Genomic DNA, 18,163 nt, shown 5'->3' on the forward strand with positions numbered 1-18,163 from the left:
GTCCTTCGCCAGCCAGCGGCAGCCCCCACCGCCGCTCTGCTGCCGTGTGGGAGTCAGAGTGAGTCAATGGTGGCAGACAGACACATGAGCCAGACAGCTTGAGACTAACACTAGGACGAGGCTCTGCTTCTAGACGGACACACCCACGCACGAGACACAGACTCACCTGACCCCCACCACACGGCATCCCTGGACGGTCGACCACATTTCCCTGCTTGTGTTGTTGGCAGATATTCTTCCATTGCAGACGTGGCAGCAGGTGTTTAAGCCAATATCGTTCCGGGACAGTTGGTCTGTGTACCCGATGCTCCTCCGACCCAAGTCCCGGGGTTACATCACCCTCCGCTCTGCCAGCCCGTTCGACAAGCCCTACATCACCCACAACTACCTGACGGAGCCGCAGGACGTCAAAGTGATGGTTGAAGGTAACGGCTAGTCCTTCCGCATGACTCTCCTTCGCCCTCCTCTGCTGCACACTGACCTACCAATTCTAACCCTCCAGCACTCCTTACATAGCCATGTAGCAGCTTCTTGCTCGACCTGCATATAGCCATACTAACCCAAGCAAGTTCCGCTGCACTCCACACACACACGTTGACCCAGGCTGCCAGTGTAGCTGAGCAGTACACCAGTCTACCACTTCTTGCCACAGTCTTAGTTCCCTCCTGTGGTACCACCGTCCACCACAGCGCCGCAGCTGTCACACCACAGCAAACCAGCGGTAGCTACACCTCCTCACCTTCACTATATTAAGATAAACCTGCTACAGATGACCCAGGTCAGCCACGCGACCCCCCGGTATCACATCCATCCTGAAGATGTTGACGCACGACCATAAGTGTTCGCTGCCAGACGAAAGTTCTACCGTCATCATGTATGAGGATGGTGCAGCACGCGTCTTGCTGTTGCTTCCTATGGCTTGTGTCTGGAGGTCAGCTACACGAGGATTGGTCGTTACGATAACTTCCCTCCTCGTACAGCGCTGTGGACTTGTCTTCTGTGTTTGTCCTTTTCTCTCTCTATCTTTCCACCGTCGTAAGTCGGGTCTACACACACACCTGAGCAGCTCAGATTACCGTCGTAAGTCGGGTCTACACACACACACCTGAGCAGCTCAGATTAATCCGTTGTCAGGTGTGGTGTCAACCGTGGGTGGAGCAGTGTGGCCTGCACACCTTCTCTCCCACTCCACCAGAGCAACATCCGCTCTGAACACAAACGTAGCGGTTACTGCTACAATCTCTACAATACCCGCTCAATACACCATTTGTCTAGCGGTTTCCACTCCTTCACACACTGTTGTACATCTGTGTTGCTGCCGGAAGTCAGCCGGGCTTCTCCCATTGTGCTCAGCTAAGCAGTTTCCGCTACACATTTTTGAAGCATTGTTCAGTCAACAGAATATATCCATGTTATACAGAGATGTAAACAGTGCAGAGAGACCCACTGTGGCTGACCAGCTCGTAGATCACATTACGTGAAGTTGGTTTAGTCTTTATGATGATGACAACACGACGTAGTGAACACTACTGTAGATGCGGCAGATCCGGAGGTGGTCAGACTTGCATGAGCAGCCACGTAGCTGGCGGCCCTGACCTAGAAGTCGTAAAGATATTAACATTGATCTTGAGAAGCTGAGGTTCATGGTGGTTCATGTAGCGCCTCAGGTGACCAGTGATGCAGTTAACAATGCTGTTGATGATGATGATTGATGTACAGGTCTCGGAAGCGGCAAACCATGGTTAACTTTATCGTTGAGCTGCTCCACCTTGAAGAACATTCACGTTATTACATAGACAAATGGCATCACGTCACTTGGCCAGTCATGGCACGTTAACACTGACCCGGAGCAGCACATAGAACACATGGCAACATTGTTTATCATCACAAATGTACGAAGAAATTCCTTCTTTATTTTGAGAATCTCAGCAACTGACACCTTTATATAGAACCCATCACTGCACCTTGTGCAGTGAATGACCTGGATGAGGTCAGGTCATGATGACCCATCCTGACCTACTACGAAGCGTTCATGTCTTTCACCTTTACTCCTCTTAGGTACATTTTTTGTTGTACAATTACGAAATTTCTAATTTCGTCGCAGATCTTAAGTGCATGTTGATCAAGACGGTGTATGTACATGGCAGACGTAGAAGCAGCAAGGACGAGTGGGAACCAAGGAGGAGGTGGAAGGATGGAGTGAACATGCAGGAGGGTGCGAGGCGTGCTAGGGAAAAAGAAATGTAGTATACACGGGGAGACGTACTGTCATTGGACTGAACCAAGGCAAATGAAGCGATTGGAAGAACCACAGAAACGTCTATGAGGCCTGGTTGTGGATAGAGGACTCTGGTTTCGGAGCATGATACATTACAGCTTGGAAATGCATATGTGCAAATACGATCATGAATTTGTGTTTCTGGCGATATCTCACTAGTTATCTCACTAGTCGTAGAAGGCGACAAAGAGGAGCGGGAGCGGGTGGCTGGAAATCCTTCCTTCCTGCATCACTTTCTAAACGAAGGAACAAAGCAAGAAACCATGTTATATATTTTACCTTAAAGGCTCAGTTATCTGTTGTTGTCGCTACCTCGCTCACGCTGGAAATGCTGATTGGAATGAGGAACTGCAGAGGTTGATGACTGCATTTGGTAAAGTGTATGAAAGAAGAAAGCTGAGAGTAAATGTGAATAAGAGCAACGTTATTAGGTTCAGTAGGGTTGAGAGACAAGTCAATTGGGATGTATGAATGGAGAAAAACTGAAGGAAGTGAAGTTTTGTACATATCTGGGAGTGGACTTAGCAGCGGATGGAACCGTGGAAGTGAGTCACAAGGAGGGGGAGAAGGCGAGGGTTATGGGAGCGATAAATGATGTGTGGAAAGAGAGAAAGTTATCTATGAGAGCAAAAATGGGTACGTTTAAAAGAAAACTATTTTCAACATTACAATATGGTTGCGAGGCGTGGGCTATAGACAGGGTTGTAGGGAGGAGGATGGATGTGTTGGAAATACAGTGTTTTAGGACAATATGTGGTGTGAGGTGGTTTGATCGAGTAAGTAATGATAGGGTAAGAGAGATGTGTGGTAATAAAAAGAGTATAGTGAGTGAGGAAAGATTGACAAAGAGGATAGATGTGTCAGAGGTGGAGGGAACAAGGAGAAGTGGGAGACCAAATTGGAGGTGGAAAGATGGAGTGAAAAAGATCTACAAAAATGCGATCCAGACCTAAACATGCAGGAAAGTAAAAGGCGTGCACGAAATAGAGTTAACTGAAGCGATGTGGTATCCTGGGGTGGACGTGCCGTCAATGGACTGAACGAGGGCATGTGAAATGTCTCGGGCAAACCATGGAAAGGTCTGTGGGTTCTGAATGTGGAAAGGGAGCTGTGGTTTTGGTGCATTATACATGACAGCTAGAGACTGAGTGTGAGCGGGTGTGGCCTTTCCCGGCAAAGTTTTTTGGCGCTACCTCGCTGCCGCAGGGGATGGCGATGCTGTCTCCTGTGGGGCTGGATTTCGCCGAGAATGAATAAAAGAAAGCAAGTATAAATTTGTACTTATATATATATATATATATATATATATATATATATATATATATATATATATATATATATATATATATATATATATATTGTGAATGGAAATGGTGAAGAGCTTGTAGATTTGTGTGCTGAAAAAGGACTAGTGATTGGGAATACCTGGTTTAAAAAGAGAGATATACATAACTATACGTATGTAAGTAGGGGAGATGGCCAGAGAGCATTATTGGATTACATGTTAATTGATAGGAGCGCGAAAGAGAGACTTTTGGATATTAATGTGCTGAGAGATGCAACTGGAGGGATGTCTGATCATTATTTTGTGGAGGCGAGGGTGAAGATTTGTAGAGGTTTTCAGAAAAGAAGAGAGAATGTTGGGGTGAAGAGAGTGGTGAGAGTAAGTGAGCTTGGGAAGGAGACTTGTGTGAGGAAGTACCACGAGAGATTTAGTGCAGAATGGAAAAAGGTGAGAGCAAATGACGCATGGGGAATGGGGTAGGAATAGGATGTATTTAAGGGAGCAGTGATGGCTTGGGCAAAAGATGCTTGTGGCATGAGAAAAGTGGGATGTGGGCAGATTAGAAAAGGTAGTGAGTGGTGGGATGAAGAAGTAAGATTGTTAGTGAAAGAGAAGACAGAGACGTTTGGATGATTTTTGCAGGGAAGTAGTGCGAATGATTGGGAGATGTGTAAAAGAAAGAGGCAGGAGGTCAAGAGAAAGGTGTAATTTTAGGGAGAATAAAAAGATGTTTTGGAAGGAGGTAAATAAAGTGCGTGAGACAAGAGAACAAACGGGAACATCTGTGAAGGGGGCTAATGGGGAAGTAATAACAGGTAGTGGTGAAGTGAGAAGGAGATGGAGTGAGTATTTTGAAGGTTTGTTGAATGTGTTTGATGATAGAGTGGCAGATATAGGGTGATTTGGTCGAGGTGGTGTGCGAGGTGAGAGGGTCAGGAGTAATGGTTTGATGAAAGCTTTGCGGAAGATGAAAGCCGACAAGGCGACGGATTTGGATGGTATTGCAGTGGAATTTATTAAAAATGGGGGTGACTGTTGTTGACTGGTTGGTAAGGATATTTAATGTATGTATGGATCATGGTGAAGTGCCTGAGGATTGGCGGAATGCATGCATAGTGCATTGTACAAAGGCAAAGGGGATAAGAGTGAGTGCTCAAATTACAGAGGTATAAGTTTGCTGAGTATTCCTGGGAAATTATATAGGAGGATATTGATTGAGAGGGTGAAGGCATGTACAGAGCACCAGACTGGGGAAGAGCAGTGTGGTTTCAGAAGTGGTAGAGGATGTGTGGATCAGATGTTTGCTTTGAAGAATATATGTGAGAAATTCTTAGAAAAACAGATGAATTTGTATGTAGCATTTATGGATCTGGAGAAGGCATATGACAGAGTTAGTAGAGATGCTCTGTGGAAGGTATTAAGAGTATTTGGTGTGGGAGGCAAGTTGTTAGAAGCAGTGAAAAGTTTTTATCGCGGATGCAAGGTATGTGTACGTGTAGGAAGAGAGGAAAGTGATTGGTTCTCAGTGAATGTTGGTTTGCGGCAGGGGTGTGTGATGTCTCCATGGTTGTTTAATTTGTTTATGGATGGGGTTGTTAGGGAGTGAATGCAAGATTTTGGAGAGAGGGGCAAGTATGCAGTCTGTTGTGGATGAGAGAGCTTGGAAAGTGAGTCAGTTGTTGTTCGCTGATGATACAGCGCTGATGGCTGATTCGGGTGGGAAACTGCAGAAGTTGGTGACTGAGTTTGGTAAATCTGGGAGTAAATATCAATAAGAGCAAGGTTATTAGTTTCAGTAGGTTTGAGGGACAAGATAATTGAGAGTTCAGTTTGAATTGAAAAAAACCGGAGGAAATGAAGTATTGTAGATATCTGAGAGTGGACTTTGCAGCGGATGGAACCATGGAAGCGGAAGTGAGTCACAGGTTGAGGGAGGGGGCGAAAGTTGTGGGAGCGTTGAAGAATCTGTAGTAGGCGAGAAAGTTACCTCGGAGAGCAAAAATGGGTATGTTTGAAGGAATAGTGGTTCCAATAATGTTATATATGATGTGAGATGGTTTGATCGAGTAAGTAATGAAAGGGTAAGGTAATGTCTGGTAATAATAAGAGTGCATTTGAGAGAGCAGAAGAGGGTATATTGAAATGGTTTGGTCACATGGAGAGAATGAGTGAGGAGGATGGATGTGCTGGAAATGAGATGTTTGAGGACAATGTGTGGTGTGAGGTGGTTTGATCGAGTAAGTAACGTAAGGGTAAGAGAGATGTGTGGAAATAAAAAGAGCGTGGTTGAGAGATCAGAAGAGGGTGTTTTGAAATGGTTTGGGCACATGGAGAGAATGAGTAAGGAAAGATTGACCAAGAGGATATATGTGTCGGAGGTGGAGGGAACGAGAAGTGGGAGACCAAATTGGAGGTGGAAAGATGGAGTGAAAAAGATTTTGTGTGATCGGGGCCTGAACATGCAGGAGGGTGAAAGGAGGGCAAGGAATAGAGTGAATTGGATCGATGTGGTATACCGGGGTTGACGTGCTGTAAGTGGATTGAATCAGGGCATGTGAAGCGTCTGGGGTAAACCATGGAAAGCTGTGTAGGTATGTATATTTGCGTGTGTGGACGTATGTATATACATGTGTATGGGGGTGGGTTGGGCCATTTCTTTCGTCTGTTTCCTTGCGCTACCTCGCAAACGCGGGAGACAGCGACAAAGAAAAAAAAAGTATATATATATATATATATATATATATATATATATATATATATATATATATATATATATATACGTTGAAATGTATAGATATGTATATGTGCGTGTGTGGGCGTTATAGTATATACATGTGTATGTAGGTGGGTTGGGCCATTCTTTGGTCTGTTTCGTTGCGCTACTTCGCTAACGCGGGAGACAGCGATTAAGTATAATGAAAAACAAAATAATTATATATATATATATATATATATATATATATATATATATATATATATATATATATATATATATATATATATATATGTGTGTGTGTGTGTGTGTGTGAGTGGATGAGTCTATCTTCGTCTGTTTTCTGGCGCTCTCTCGCTAACGTGGGAAACGGTGATTAAGTATAATAGAAATTATATTTTTTGTTCATAATAATTGCTGTTTCCCGCGTTAGTGAGGTAGCGTCAACAGTGGATTGAGACTGAGAGGTAATATCCTCACTTGGCCCCCTTCTGTGAAAACTGGAGGGAAGGATTTCCAGCCTCCTGCTCCCATTGCAATTTCTTTCCATACTTTATTCCTGTTTTGTCACCTTGTTATTGTTTTGTTTTATTATCATTTGCTTAATCTTTTTATTTCATATGTGACGTCATAATATTACGTCATCCCTCCCGACCCCTCGCTGGTCCTGCACACGTCACCCACCTGGGTCAGGTCAAGCACTTTGCTGGGTCAGTGTGGGGGGGTCGTCCTCGTCTTCCCCCAAGGTGTCCCTCGCCTCCACCCTAACCTAACATGACCTTGACCCCACTCCGGGCACCATGAGCCTTCCCCTCCCTGTCATGACCCCCAGTTTGACCTCTGCCCTCTGGACGCAGGCATCAAGATCGCCCTGGCGCTGGCCGAGACGCGAGCCTTCAAGAAGTTTGGGACGAGGTTTTACTCACGACCGATGCCCGGGTGTGAGTACGCTGCCCTCTGGACGGACGCCTACTGGGAGTGTCTGGCTCGCCACTACACCTCCACCATCTACCACCCGGTCGGCACCTGCAAGATGGGTCCATACTGGGACCCAGGAGCCGTGGTGGATCCACAACTCAAGTGAGTTACACCGCCTGAAACACTGACTTGATTTCCCATTTTCTGTGACCTGCTCGTTGTAGATGGTCGTCGATTTCTTGATTGTAAGTCGACTTTGTCTCTATGATATATTCTGTAACGGTGTATTTCTTTTTTTGTTTCTTTTTTGACATTCTGTGTTCACAGGGTCGTAACTGCCTTTTGAACTGGATGTGAAACACTTGTAAAAATTCCCGTTGTTTAAGTTTAGAGGCACCAGACTACCCTGACTACAACACTCACTCTCCATCACAGACGGAACACTTCTGTATACAACACAACATTTTACCGCCACTTTCTCTTCAGTTTCAGTCTGTATAAATCGTGAATAATAATCATTCAATATAAACCTTTCTATCGTCTAGATTTCTGGCATTTGTGTACGAAACTTATATAGATGTTCCTAGGTTGAATAATAATGAAAATACTTATTATTATACCTATTATTATTATTATTATTATTATCACTATTATTATTATTATTATTATTATGATTAAACTAGTATGTCACTTCCTTGCTAATTTCCATTAGCTTCCAATAATTGTCCGGAACCTCCGAACTGGCGGAAATACTGACTGGAGGAAAATTCAGGAAACACCTTCCATATCACTGGGCTACTGGTACTAAACGCTTGGCTCAGTACATCTTACATATATATATATATATATATATATATATATATATATATATATATATATATATATATATATATATATATATATATATATATACATTTTTTTTTTTTTTTTTTTTGCCGCTGTCTCCCGCGTTTGCGAGGTAGCGCAAGGAAACAGACGAAAGAAATGGCCCAACCCACCCCCATACACATGTATATACATACGTCCACACACGCAAATATACATACCTACACAGCTTTCCATGGTTTACCCCAGACGCTTCACATGCCCTGATTCAATCCACTGACAGCACGTCAACCCCGGTATACCACATCGATCCAATTCACTCTATTCCTTGCCCTCCTTTCACCCTCCTACATGTTCAGGCCCCGATCACACAAAATCTTTTTCACTCCATCTTTCCACCTCCAATTTGGTCTCCCACTTCTCGTTCCCTCCACCTCCGACACATATATCCTCTTGGTCAATCTTTCCTCACTCATTCTCTCCATGTGCCCAAGCCATTTCAAAACACTCTCTTCTGCTCTCTCAACCACGCTCTTTTTATTTCCACACATCTCTCTTACCCTTACGTTATTTACTCGATCAAACCACCTCACACCACACATTGTCCTCAAACATCTCATTTCCAGCACATCCATCCTCCTGCGCACAACTCTATCCATAGCCCACGCCTCGCAACCATACAACATTGTTGGAACCACTATTCCTTCAAACATACCCATTTTTGCTTTCCGAGATAATGTTCTCGACTTCCACACATTCTTCAGGGCTCCCAGGATTTTCGCCCCCTCCCCCACCCTATGATCCACTTCCGCTTCCATGGTCCCATCCGCTGCCAGAGCCACTCCCAGATATCTAAAACACTTTACTTCCTCCAGTTTTTCTCCATTCAAACTTACCTCCCAACTGACTTGACCCTCAACCCCACTGTACCTAATAACCTTGCTCTTATTCACATTTACTCTTAACTTTCTTCTTTCACACACTTTACCAAACTCAGTCACCAGCTTCTGCAGTTTCTCACACGAATCAGCCACCAGCGCTGTATCATCAGCGAACAACAACTGACTCACTTCCCAAGTTCTCTCATCCCCAACAGACTTCATACTTGCCCCTCTTTCCAAAACTCTTGCATTCACCTCCCTAACAACCCCATCCATAAACAAATTAAACAACCATGGAGACATCACACACCCCTGCCGCAAACCTACATCCACTGAGAACCAATCACTTTCCTCTCTTCCTACACGTACTCATGCCTTACATCCTCGATAAAAACTTTTCACTGCTTCTAACAACTTTCCTCCCACACCATATATTCTTAATACCTTCCACAGAGCATCTCTATCAACTCTATCATATGCCTTCTCCAGATCCATAAATGCTACATACAAATCCATTTGCTTTTCTAAGTATTTCTCACATACATTCTTCAAAGCAAACACCTGATCCACACATCCTCTACCACTTCTGAAACCACACTGCTCTTCCCCAATCTGGTGCTCTGTACATGCCTTCACCCTCTCAATCAATACCCTCCCATATAATTTACCAGGAATACTCAACAAACTTATACCTCTGTAATTTGAGCACTCACTCTTATCCCCTTTGCCCTTGTACAATGGCACTATGCACGCATTCCGCCAATCCTCAGGCACCTCACCATGGGTCATACATACATTAAATAACCTTACCAACCAGTCAATAATACAGTCACCCCCTTTTTTAATAAATTCCACTGCAATATCATCCATACCTGCTGCCTTGCCGGCTTTCATCTTCCGCAAAACTTTTACTACCTCTTCTCTGTTTACCAAATCATTTTCCCTAACCCTCTCACTTTGCACACCACCTCGACCAAAACACCCTATATCTGTCACTCTATCATCAAACACATTCAACATACCTTCAAAATACTCACTCCATCTCCTTCTCACATCACCACTACTTGTTATCACCTCCCCATTTGCGCCCTTCACTGAAGTTCCCATTTGCTCCCTTGTCTTACGCACTTTATTTACCTCCTTCCAGAACATCTTTTTATTCTCCCTAAAATTTAATGATACTCTCTCACCCCAACTCTCATTTGCCCTCTTTTTCACCTCTTGCACCTTTCTCTTGACCTCCTGTCTCTTTCTTTTATACATCTCCCACTCAATTGCCACACACACACACACACACACACACACACACATATATATATATATATATATATATATATATATATATATATATATATATATATATATATATATATATATATATATATACACGTCCACACACGCACATATACATACCTGTACATCTCAACGTATGCATGTATATACACACTCAGACATATGCATATATACACATGTACATAATTCATACTGTCTGCCCTCATTCATTCTTGTCGCCACCCCGCCACACATGATATTACTACCCCCTCCCCCAGCATATGCGCGAGGTAGCGCTAGGAAAAGACAACAAAGGCCACATTCGTTCACACTGTCTCTAGTCTCTATCAACCTAATAAGTCAGGATGGCTCAGAGCGTGACGTAACTTCTGTGTAGACCGCTAAAGTCTCCTTGAACTTCACCACATATTGATGTATGGGTTTCCCTCACCAGTTACCCAGAACAAGTGGAAATTTCATGTAACTAACCACCATTTATGAAAGTGTTTTGCCGCAACAGATTGCCTAACTTTGCCGCCATTTTCAGAGTGTACGGGATCTCGGGGCTGCGCGTGGCTGACGCGTCCATCATGCCCACGTTGGTCTCGGGCAACACCAACGCGCCCGTCATCATGATCGGGGAGAAGGTGTCGGACATGATCAAGCAGTACTGGTACGGCAGATGATGAAGGCCCACACGGGACACGACACCTTAGTGCTCATCCGCTGCCATCACTCTACAGGCATTAACCAGGAAGTGTTCCAGTAATATTCCTGGGGTTTATTTATACAGTGGACAGCTTCTAGGAAAAATAATTACTTTGAAAAAGTTAAACTTTCTGAAAGTTTTTATAGGTTAAGTGTGTCAAATCGAGTCTGTCACTGTACATATACGAATCAGATTTGTACAAATATATATACATACTGACCATGAAACATTCGCCAAAAGTGTTTTGCTCAATATGAAGACTTTGAAAGCCTCAGTCCCACCTGATGAATCATTGCGTGAGTCAAGTACGGTCATTGGTTAGTGAGCTGAACTGGAACATAATGTGGCACAATCCTCCAGGGTCCCACACACACACACACTCCGCGGGCCAGGCGTGTGAACATGACCCACCGCCTGGGTTTGCTACATGGTCATCACCAGAAGCAGCGCCTCCCGCCTGCCTGGTACACGTGTGACGGCTTACTGCTACAGGAAGATGGAGGGCGAGGTCAACACTGTTCCTAACATTCTTCATTGTGTAACATGAATGTAGACGTGTACTGTGCTGGTGGACGGTGGTGTGGGCGACCAGCTTCGTCAGGGGAGGTAAGGTAATGTTGGTAAGGATTGCTGTAAGAAGCAGGTGTGTTAACGTGTGATCAACACACACACGGTCACTTGTCACGCCCCGAGGTGAGGGGCTCAGGTGTGAGGCCAGGTGTATCAGACAGGCCTGAGAATAGGTTTACAGCCAGGTGTGATAAACATGGTGGCAGGTGTATGAAAGAACCAGAGGTGTACTGGTGCAGTTGACAGGTGTGAGGCAGACCAGCCCCTCATTCTAGTCATTGTTAAATAAGACTGTAACCAAGACTGTATCCAAAACTGTATCCAAGACTGTATCCAGGACTGTCATCCTGACCTCCAGTCTGACACAGGTCACTCCTGACAGTCAGTCATCAGCTCCTACGTCAGGTGTGCCAGTCAGGTCAGGACGTGTCAGCACACGCTGGTCTCTGTACTGATGACCGTGGACCACAGGATCACCCGCTTCTTAAACACCTTTTCATTCAGTGATGACTGTGTTCTTATTCCAGTAGGTGCTGCCACCTGCACGGCAGATGAGAGTCTGGTGTCCAGTAACCAGGCTCTAGTGATGGTGGTAACTGGTTACCTGATGGTGGAAAGGTAACGCACCATCGACACCACAAAGGATTGACAACAAGTGGCAGTAATACCAGGAGTGACTGCCAGTGGTGAGGAGAGACAACATCCAGACCACCATAACAACATGATTCGTGTGATAACGTCACATGTGTATTTGTACATTGCCATGACCCAGGACGCCACACACCATATGTTTTGTGTATAAACAGCCATAAGTCTGATATACACCGTAATTTCATTGTACTTTACTAGAAGCATTTTTCAGTCCAAAGATACCTAGACTGGAGTAAGATATTTGTAGAACGTATTTTGTGAAAGACTTTTGAGTGCTGATGGAGACTTAAGAAACAGGTTCCAAATATTTGCCGTGCCATCCTTAGAAAGTAAGAGTCATATGTAAACAAGTGTAAAACCATTGTGTTGTTCAAACTGTAATTGTTATCAGGTAATTGTCTTGTTATTAACAGGTAATTGTTACTTGTGAAGAATAATTTACTTATTTTCCGGTAGGATGAAATAAGTAAGAGGCTTTTAAACAACTACAAAAAAAAAAATATGGGAAGAATGTTTATTTGTGTTTTCTCTCATTAATATTTCAATCATTTCTTCTTGTTTTCTTTCCTTCAGTCCCTCCTCCTGTGTACTGCTGATAATGAAATACATTTCCTGTGTGATGCTTCCCTACCTCAGTGTTGTATATCTATTTATTTTGTTGTGATGCGACAAGATTATAGGACGCTTCCATATTATGGAACATTAAGTACTTCCCTGAAGGAAAACTTGGACTCTCTTGTTGATATAACTTTAAATTATTTAAGTTAATAAATGTTATTAACGTAAGTGGTATGTTATTTTACTGGCCTGTTGCTCTGCTTGATTACCTATTGCACGAAATTCTCGTGTTTAACCTTATCACTGTATGATATTCTCATGTTTAAACTTATTACTGCTTGAAATTCTCATGTTTAACCTTATTACTTCTTGAAATTCTCACGTTTAACCTTATTACTGCTTGAAATTCTCATGTTTAAACTTATTACTGCTTGAAATTCTCACGTTTAACCTTATTACTGCATGAAATTCTCATGTTTAACCTTATTATTGTATGATGTTCTCATGTTTAACCTTATTACTGCTTAAAACTCGCACGATTAACCTTATTACTGCTTGAAATTCTCATGTTTAACCTTATTACTGCATGAAATTCTCATGTTTAACCTTATTATTGTATGATATTCTCATGTTTAACCTTATTACTGCTTGAAATTCTCATGTTTAACCTTATTACTGAATGAAATTCTCATGTTTAACCTTATTATTGTATGATATTCTCATGTTTAACCTTATTACTGCTTAAAACTCGCACGATTAACCTTATTACTGCTTGAAATTCTCATGTTTAACCTTATTACTGCTTGAAATTCTCATGTTTAACCTTATTACTGCTTGAAATTCTCATGTTTAACCTTATTACTGAATGAAATTCTCATGTTTAACCTTATTACTGCATGCAATTCTTATGTTAACCTTATTACTGCTTAAAATTCTCATGTCTAACCTTATTACTGCATGAAATTCTCATGTTTAACCTTATTACTGCTTAGAATTCTCATGTTTAACCTTGTTACTGCTTGAAATTCTCATGTCTAACCTTATTACTGCATGAAATTCTCATGTTTAACCTTATTACTGCTTAGAATTCTCATGTTTAACCTTGTTACTGCTTGAAATTCTCATGTCTAACCTTATTACTGCATGAAATTCTCATGTTTAACCTTATTACTGCTTAAAATTCTCATGTTTAACCTTATTACTGCATGAAATTCTCGTGTTTAACCTTATTACTGCTTAAAATTCTCATGTTTAACCTTGTTACTGCTTGAAATTCTCGTGTTTAACCTTATTACTGCTTAAAATTCTCATGTTTAACCTTGTTACTGCTTGAAATTCTCGTGTTTAACATTATCACTACACGAAATTCTCGTGTTTAGCCTTATCACTGCACGAAATTTTCGTGTTTAACCTTATCACTGCATGAAATTCTCGTGTTTCTCTAACCTTGGACAAACAGGATAAAAGAGAGGGAAGTATTATGTGGAAACATCTAAAAAGGAACACGTTAGAAATGCTCGTGGACGACCCCTTCCTCCCCTGGTTATAGGTTGTGAATTATATTCTCCCACGGAAGTTCCATGGTCGAGAGCTATTTAGTTTTCAACATAACGACACCAAAGGCATCATAAGACGTCCACATGTTCTCAGGTTCGTCTGATGTGGACTAATAGCTTTGGAAGACCGTTTTCTGTAATAGGTTCACACTTGGACTGCAAAAAATTCAGCTAGAATGATAATAATGAATTATGTAAGTTGTAGTCATTCAATGGGGGAACTATTACATTTCTTGGTATTTCACAGTTTCCGGGCACCACAGAAGTATCTTTTGGGTACATGTGAAATGCATATCAACGGACGAATTAAGTTAAGTAAAACTGAATTTAGATCGGGTAAGTTTGCAATGGAGCATTATAGTTATAGACATCCTCTGATACGATATAACAGAACTATGAAGATCAAGTATGATGTGAGGTAAAAGTCAGAAAACTGGTAGAAATCAACAGAACTTATGAAAACCTCATACATCATCACCTTGGGGTCCAGATCTAGTAGAGTTATTCAGTATTATAGTCGTTATATATATATATATATATATATATATATATATATATATATATATATATATATATATATATATATATATATATATATATATATATATATATATATATATTGGAAAGTATTACAATTTTGCGCGTGATCAAGATATTCCTATGAGTCCACGGGGAAAATGAAACACGATAAGTTCCTAAGTGCACTTTCATGTAATAGTCACATCATCAGGGGAGACACAGAGAAATATAAGTTAGTTGATATATATCGAAGAGACGAAGCTAGGACGCCATTTGGTAAACATGCGATTGTCCAAGACATACAACGAGAGTTCATAAACTTATCATTTTACAAATTCTATCAACAATAAAGTTATCTAATTTGTATAATAGACCATCGCTACTATTAAGATTATAATTCTTTGTGTATCTAATGATAGAAATATTCTCGTGGTAATAGAGTTAGAGTTAATAACTGAGATGGCGTTACTCCAGTCAATACAATGATCATAGTTTTTAACGTGATTAAACAAGGCATTTGATTCTTGTCCCGTTCTTATACTATATTTATGTTGCTTAAGTCTAACAGAAAGATCCTTACCAGTCTGCCCAACATAAAATTTATTACAATTTCCACATGGCACTTTATAGATGCACCGAGGAGGATTTTCTGGTAAATTCCTGATTAAGATATTCTTTATAGTATAATTGTTGCTGAAGGCAACATTTACATTAAGGGATTTAAGCAACATGGGAAGTGAAGTAAAATTATTATTAAAAGGAAGAATTAAAAGATTCTTGGTGTCAGTGGGAGGTTTGGGCTCAACTCTATAAAATGATTTCTTTGCTAACTTAAGGGATTTATCAATGAAAGATCTAGGGTACTTTAACTTAGATCCAATAGAATATATCTTCTCAAACTCAACATCAATAAACTCTGGACTGCAAATACGTAATGCCCTAAGGAACATAGATTGAAATGATGATAATTCAACTGTCATGTTGAGATGAGTAATAATGGATATATGAGCATACATTGGTAGGTTTTCTGTATATGCTAAACTTAAACTTGTTTCCTTGCTTATGGATAATGCAATCTAAAAATGGTAACACACCATTATTTTCCTTTTCTTCAGTAAAGTTGATGGAAGGTACTAAATTGTTAAGTAAGGAGAGAAATATTTGTAAATTTTCATTTGTTGGCCAAACACGAAGAACATCATCTACATACCTAAAGCAAATTGCATTAGAAGGTAAGATATCCTTTAGAAATTTTGTTTCAAAAAATTCCATATAAAGATTACTTAGTACTGGTGAAAGAGGGTTACCCATTGCCATACCAAATTTTTGAGCATAGTAATCTCCACTGAATTGGAAAAAATTGTAAAATAAGTTTATGAACGCTCGTTGTATGTCTTGGACAATGGCATCTTTACCAAATGGCGTCCTAGCTTCGTCTCTTTGATGTATATCAACTGACTTATATTTCTCTCTGTGTCTCCCCTGATGATATGATTATTACACGAAAGTGCACTTGGGAACTTATCGTATATATATATATATATATATATATATATATATATATATATATATATATATATATATATATATATATATATACTTTGTCGTTGTCTTCCGCGTTAGCGAGGTAGCGCAAGCAAACAGACGACAGAATGGCCCAACCCACCCACATACACATGTATATACATACACGTCCACACACGCACATACACATACCTATACATTTCAACGTATGCATACATACACATACACAGACATGTACACATATGCACATGTACATAATTCATACTTGCTGCCTTTATTCATTCCCGTCGCCACCCCGCCACACATGAAATGACAACTCCCTCCCCCCGCACGCGCGCGAAGTAGCGCTAGGAAAAGACAGCAAAGGACACATTCGTTCACACTCAGTCTCTAGCTGTCATGTATAATGCAACGAAACCACAGCTCCCTTTCCACATCCAGGCCCCACAAAACTTTCCATGGTTTATCCCAGACGCTTCACATGCCCTGGTTCAATCCATTGACAGCACCTCGACCCCAGTATACCACATCGTTCCAATTTACTCTGTTCCTTGCACGCCTTTCACCTTCCTGCATGTTCAGGCCCCGATCGCTCAAAATCTTTTTCATTCCATCCTTCCACCTCCAATTTGTTCTCCCACTTCTCGTTCTCTCCACCTTTGACACATATATCCTCTTTGTCAATCTTTCCTCACTCATTCTCTCCATGTGACCAAACTCTTTCAATACATCCTCTTCTGCTCTCTCAACCACACTAATTTTATTAACACACATATCTCTTACTCTTTCATTACTTACTCGATCAAACCACCTCACACCACATATTGTCCTCAAACATTTCATGTCAAACACATCCACCCTCCTCCGTACAACCCCCCTATAGCCCATGCCTTGCAACCATATGATACTGTTGTAACCACTATTCCTTCAAACATATCCCTTTTTGCTCTTCGAGATAACATTCTCTCTTTTTATAAATTTTCAACGCTCCCAGAACCTTCGCCTCCTCCCCATCCTGTGACTCACCTCTGCTTCCATGGTTCCATCCGCTGCTAAATCCACTCCCAGATATCTAAAACACTCCACTTCCTCAAGTTTTTCTCCATTCAAACTTACCTCGCAACTGACTTGTCCCTCAACCCTACTGAACCTAATAACCTTGCTCTTATTCACATATACTCGCAATTTTCCCCTTTCACACACTTTATCTGTCACCAACTTCTGCAGTTTCTCACTTGAATCAGCCACCAGTGTTGTATCATTGGCAACTGACACTTCTCAGGCCCTCTCGCCCCTAACCAACCATCCATAACCATCCATAAACAAATTAAACAACCATGGAGACATCACACACCCTCTGCCGCAAAACGACATTCACTGGGAACCAATCACTCTACTTTCTTCCTACTTGTACACATGCCTTACATCCTCGACAAATATAAATTTCACTGCTTCTAGCAGCTTACCTTCCACACCATATATTATCAATACCATCCACAAAGCATTTCTACAAACCCTTTCATATGCCTTCTCTTGGTCCGCACATGCCAAATGCCAAACCATCTGTTTGTCAGTGCATCTCTCACGCATATTTTTCAAACCAAACACCTGATCCACACATCGTCTACCACTTCTGAAACCAAACTGCTCTGTCTGATGCTCTGTACCTGCCTTCACCCTCTCAATCAATACCCTTCCATACAATTTCCTAGGAATACTCAACAAACTTATGCCTTTGTAGTTTTGAACACTCACCTTTGCCTTTGTACAATGGCTCAATGCATGCATTCCGCCAATCCTCAGGCACTTCATCATGGTCTATACATACAGTGAATGTCCTTACAAACCAATCAACAACACAGTCACCCCCTTTCTTAAATAAATCAACTGCAATCCCACCCAAA

General features: G+C 41.6%; 1 protein-coding gene across 2 annotated transcripts in view; it reads left to right on the plus strand.

The window, feature by feature from the left end:
- Positions 1–12,882, plus strand: part of LOC139766053 (glucose dehydrogenase [FAD, quinone]) — a 178,576-nt gene extending 165,694 nt beyond the window's left edge. Inside the window, exons 9-11 of one of the 2 annotated variants that reach the window (XM_071694199.1) lie at positions 248–425; positions 7,134–7,356; positions 10,720–12,882. In XM_071694199.1, the coding sequence (XP_071550300.1) occupies positions 248–425; positions 7,134–7,356; positions 10,720–10,858 (540 nt within the window). In that variant the 3' untranslated portion in view covers positions 10,859–12,882. The remainder of the gene's footprint in view (positions 1–247; positions 426–7,133; positions 7,357–10,719) is intronic. The other variant, XM_071694200.1, reaches the window with a different exon arrangement.
- The last annotated feature ends 5,281 nt before the right edge of the window (positions 12,883–18,163 follow it).

The sequence above is a fragment of the Panulirus ornatus genome, chromosome 56 (assembly GCF_036320965.1).
Source record: "Panulirus ornatus isolate Po-2019 chromosome 56, ASM3632096v1, whole genome shotgun sequence".
In the NCBI taxonomy this organism is placed as follows: Eukaryota; Metazoa; Arthropoda; class Malacostraca; order Decapoda; family Palinuridae; genus Panulirus; species Panulirus ornatus.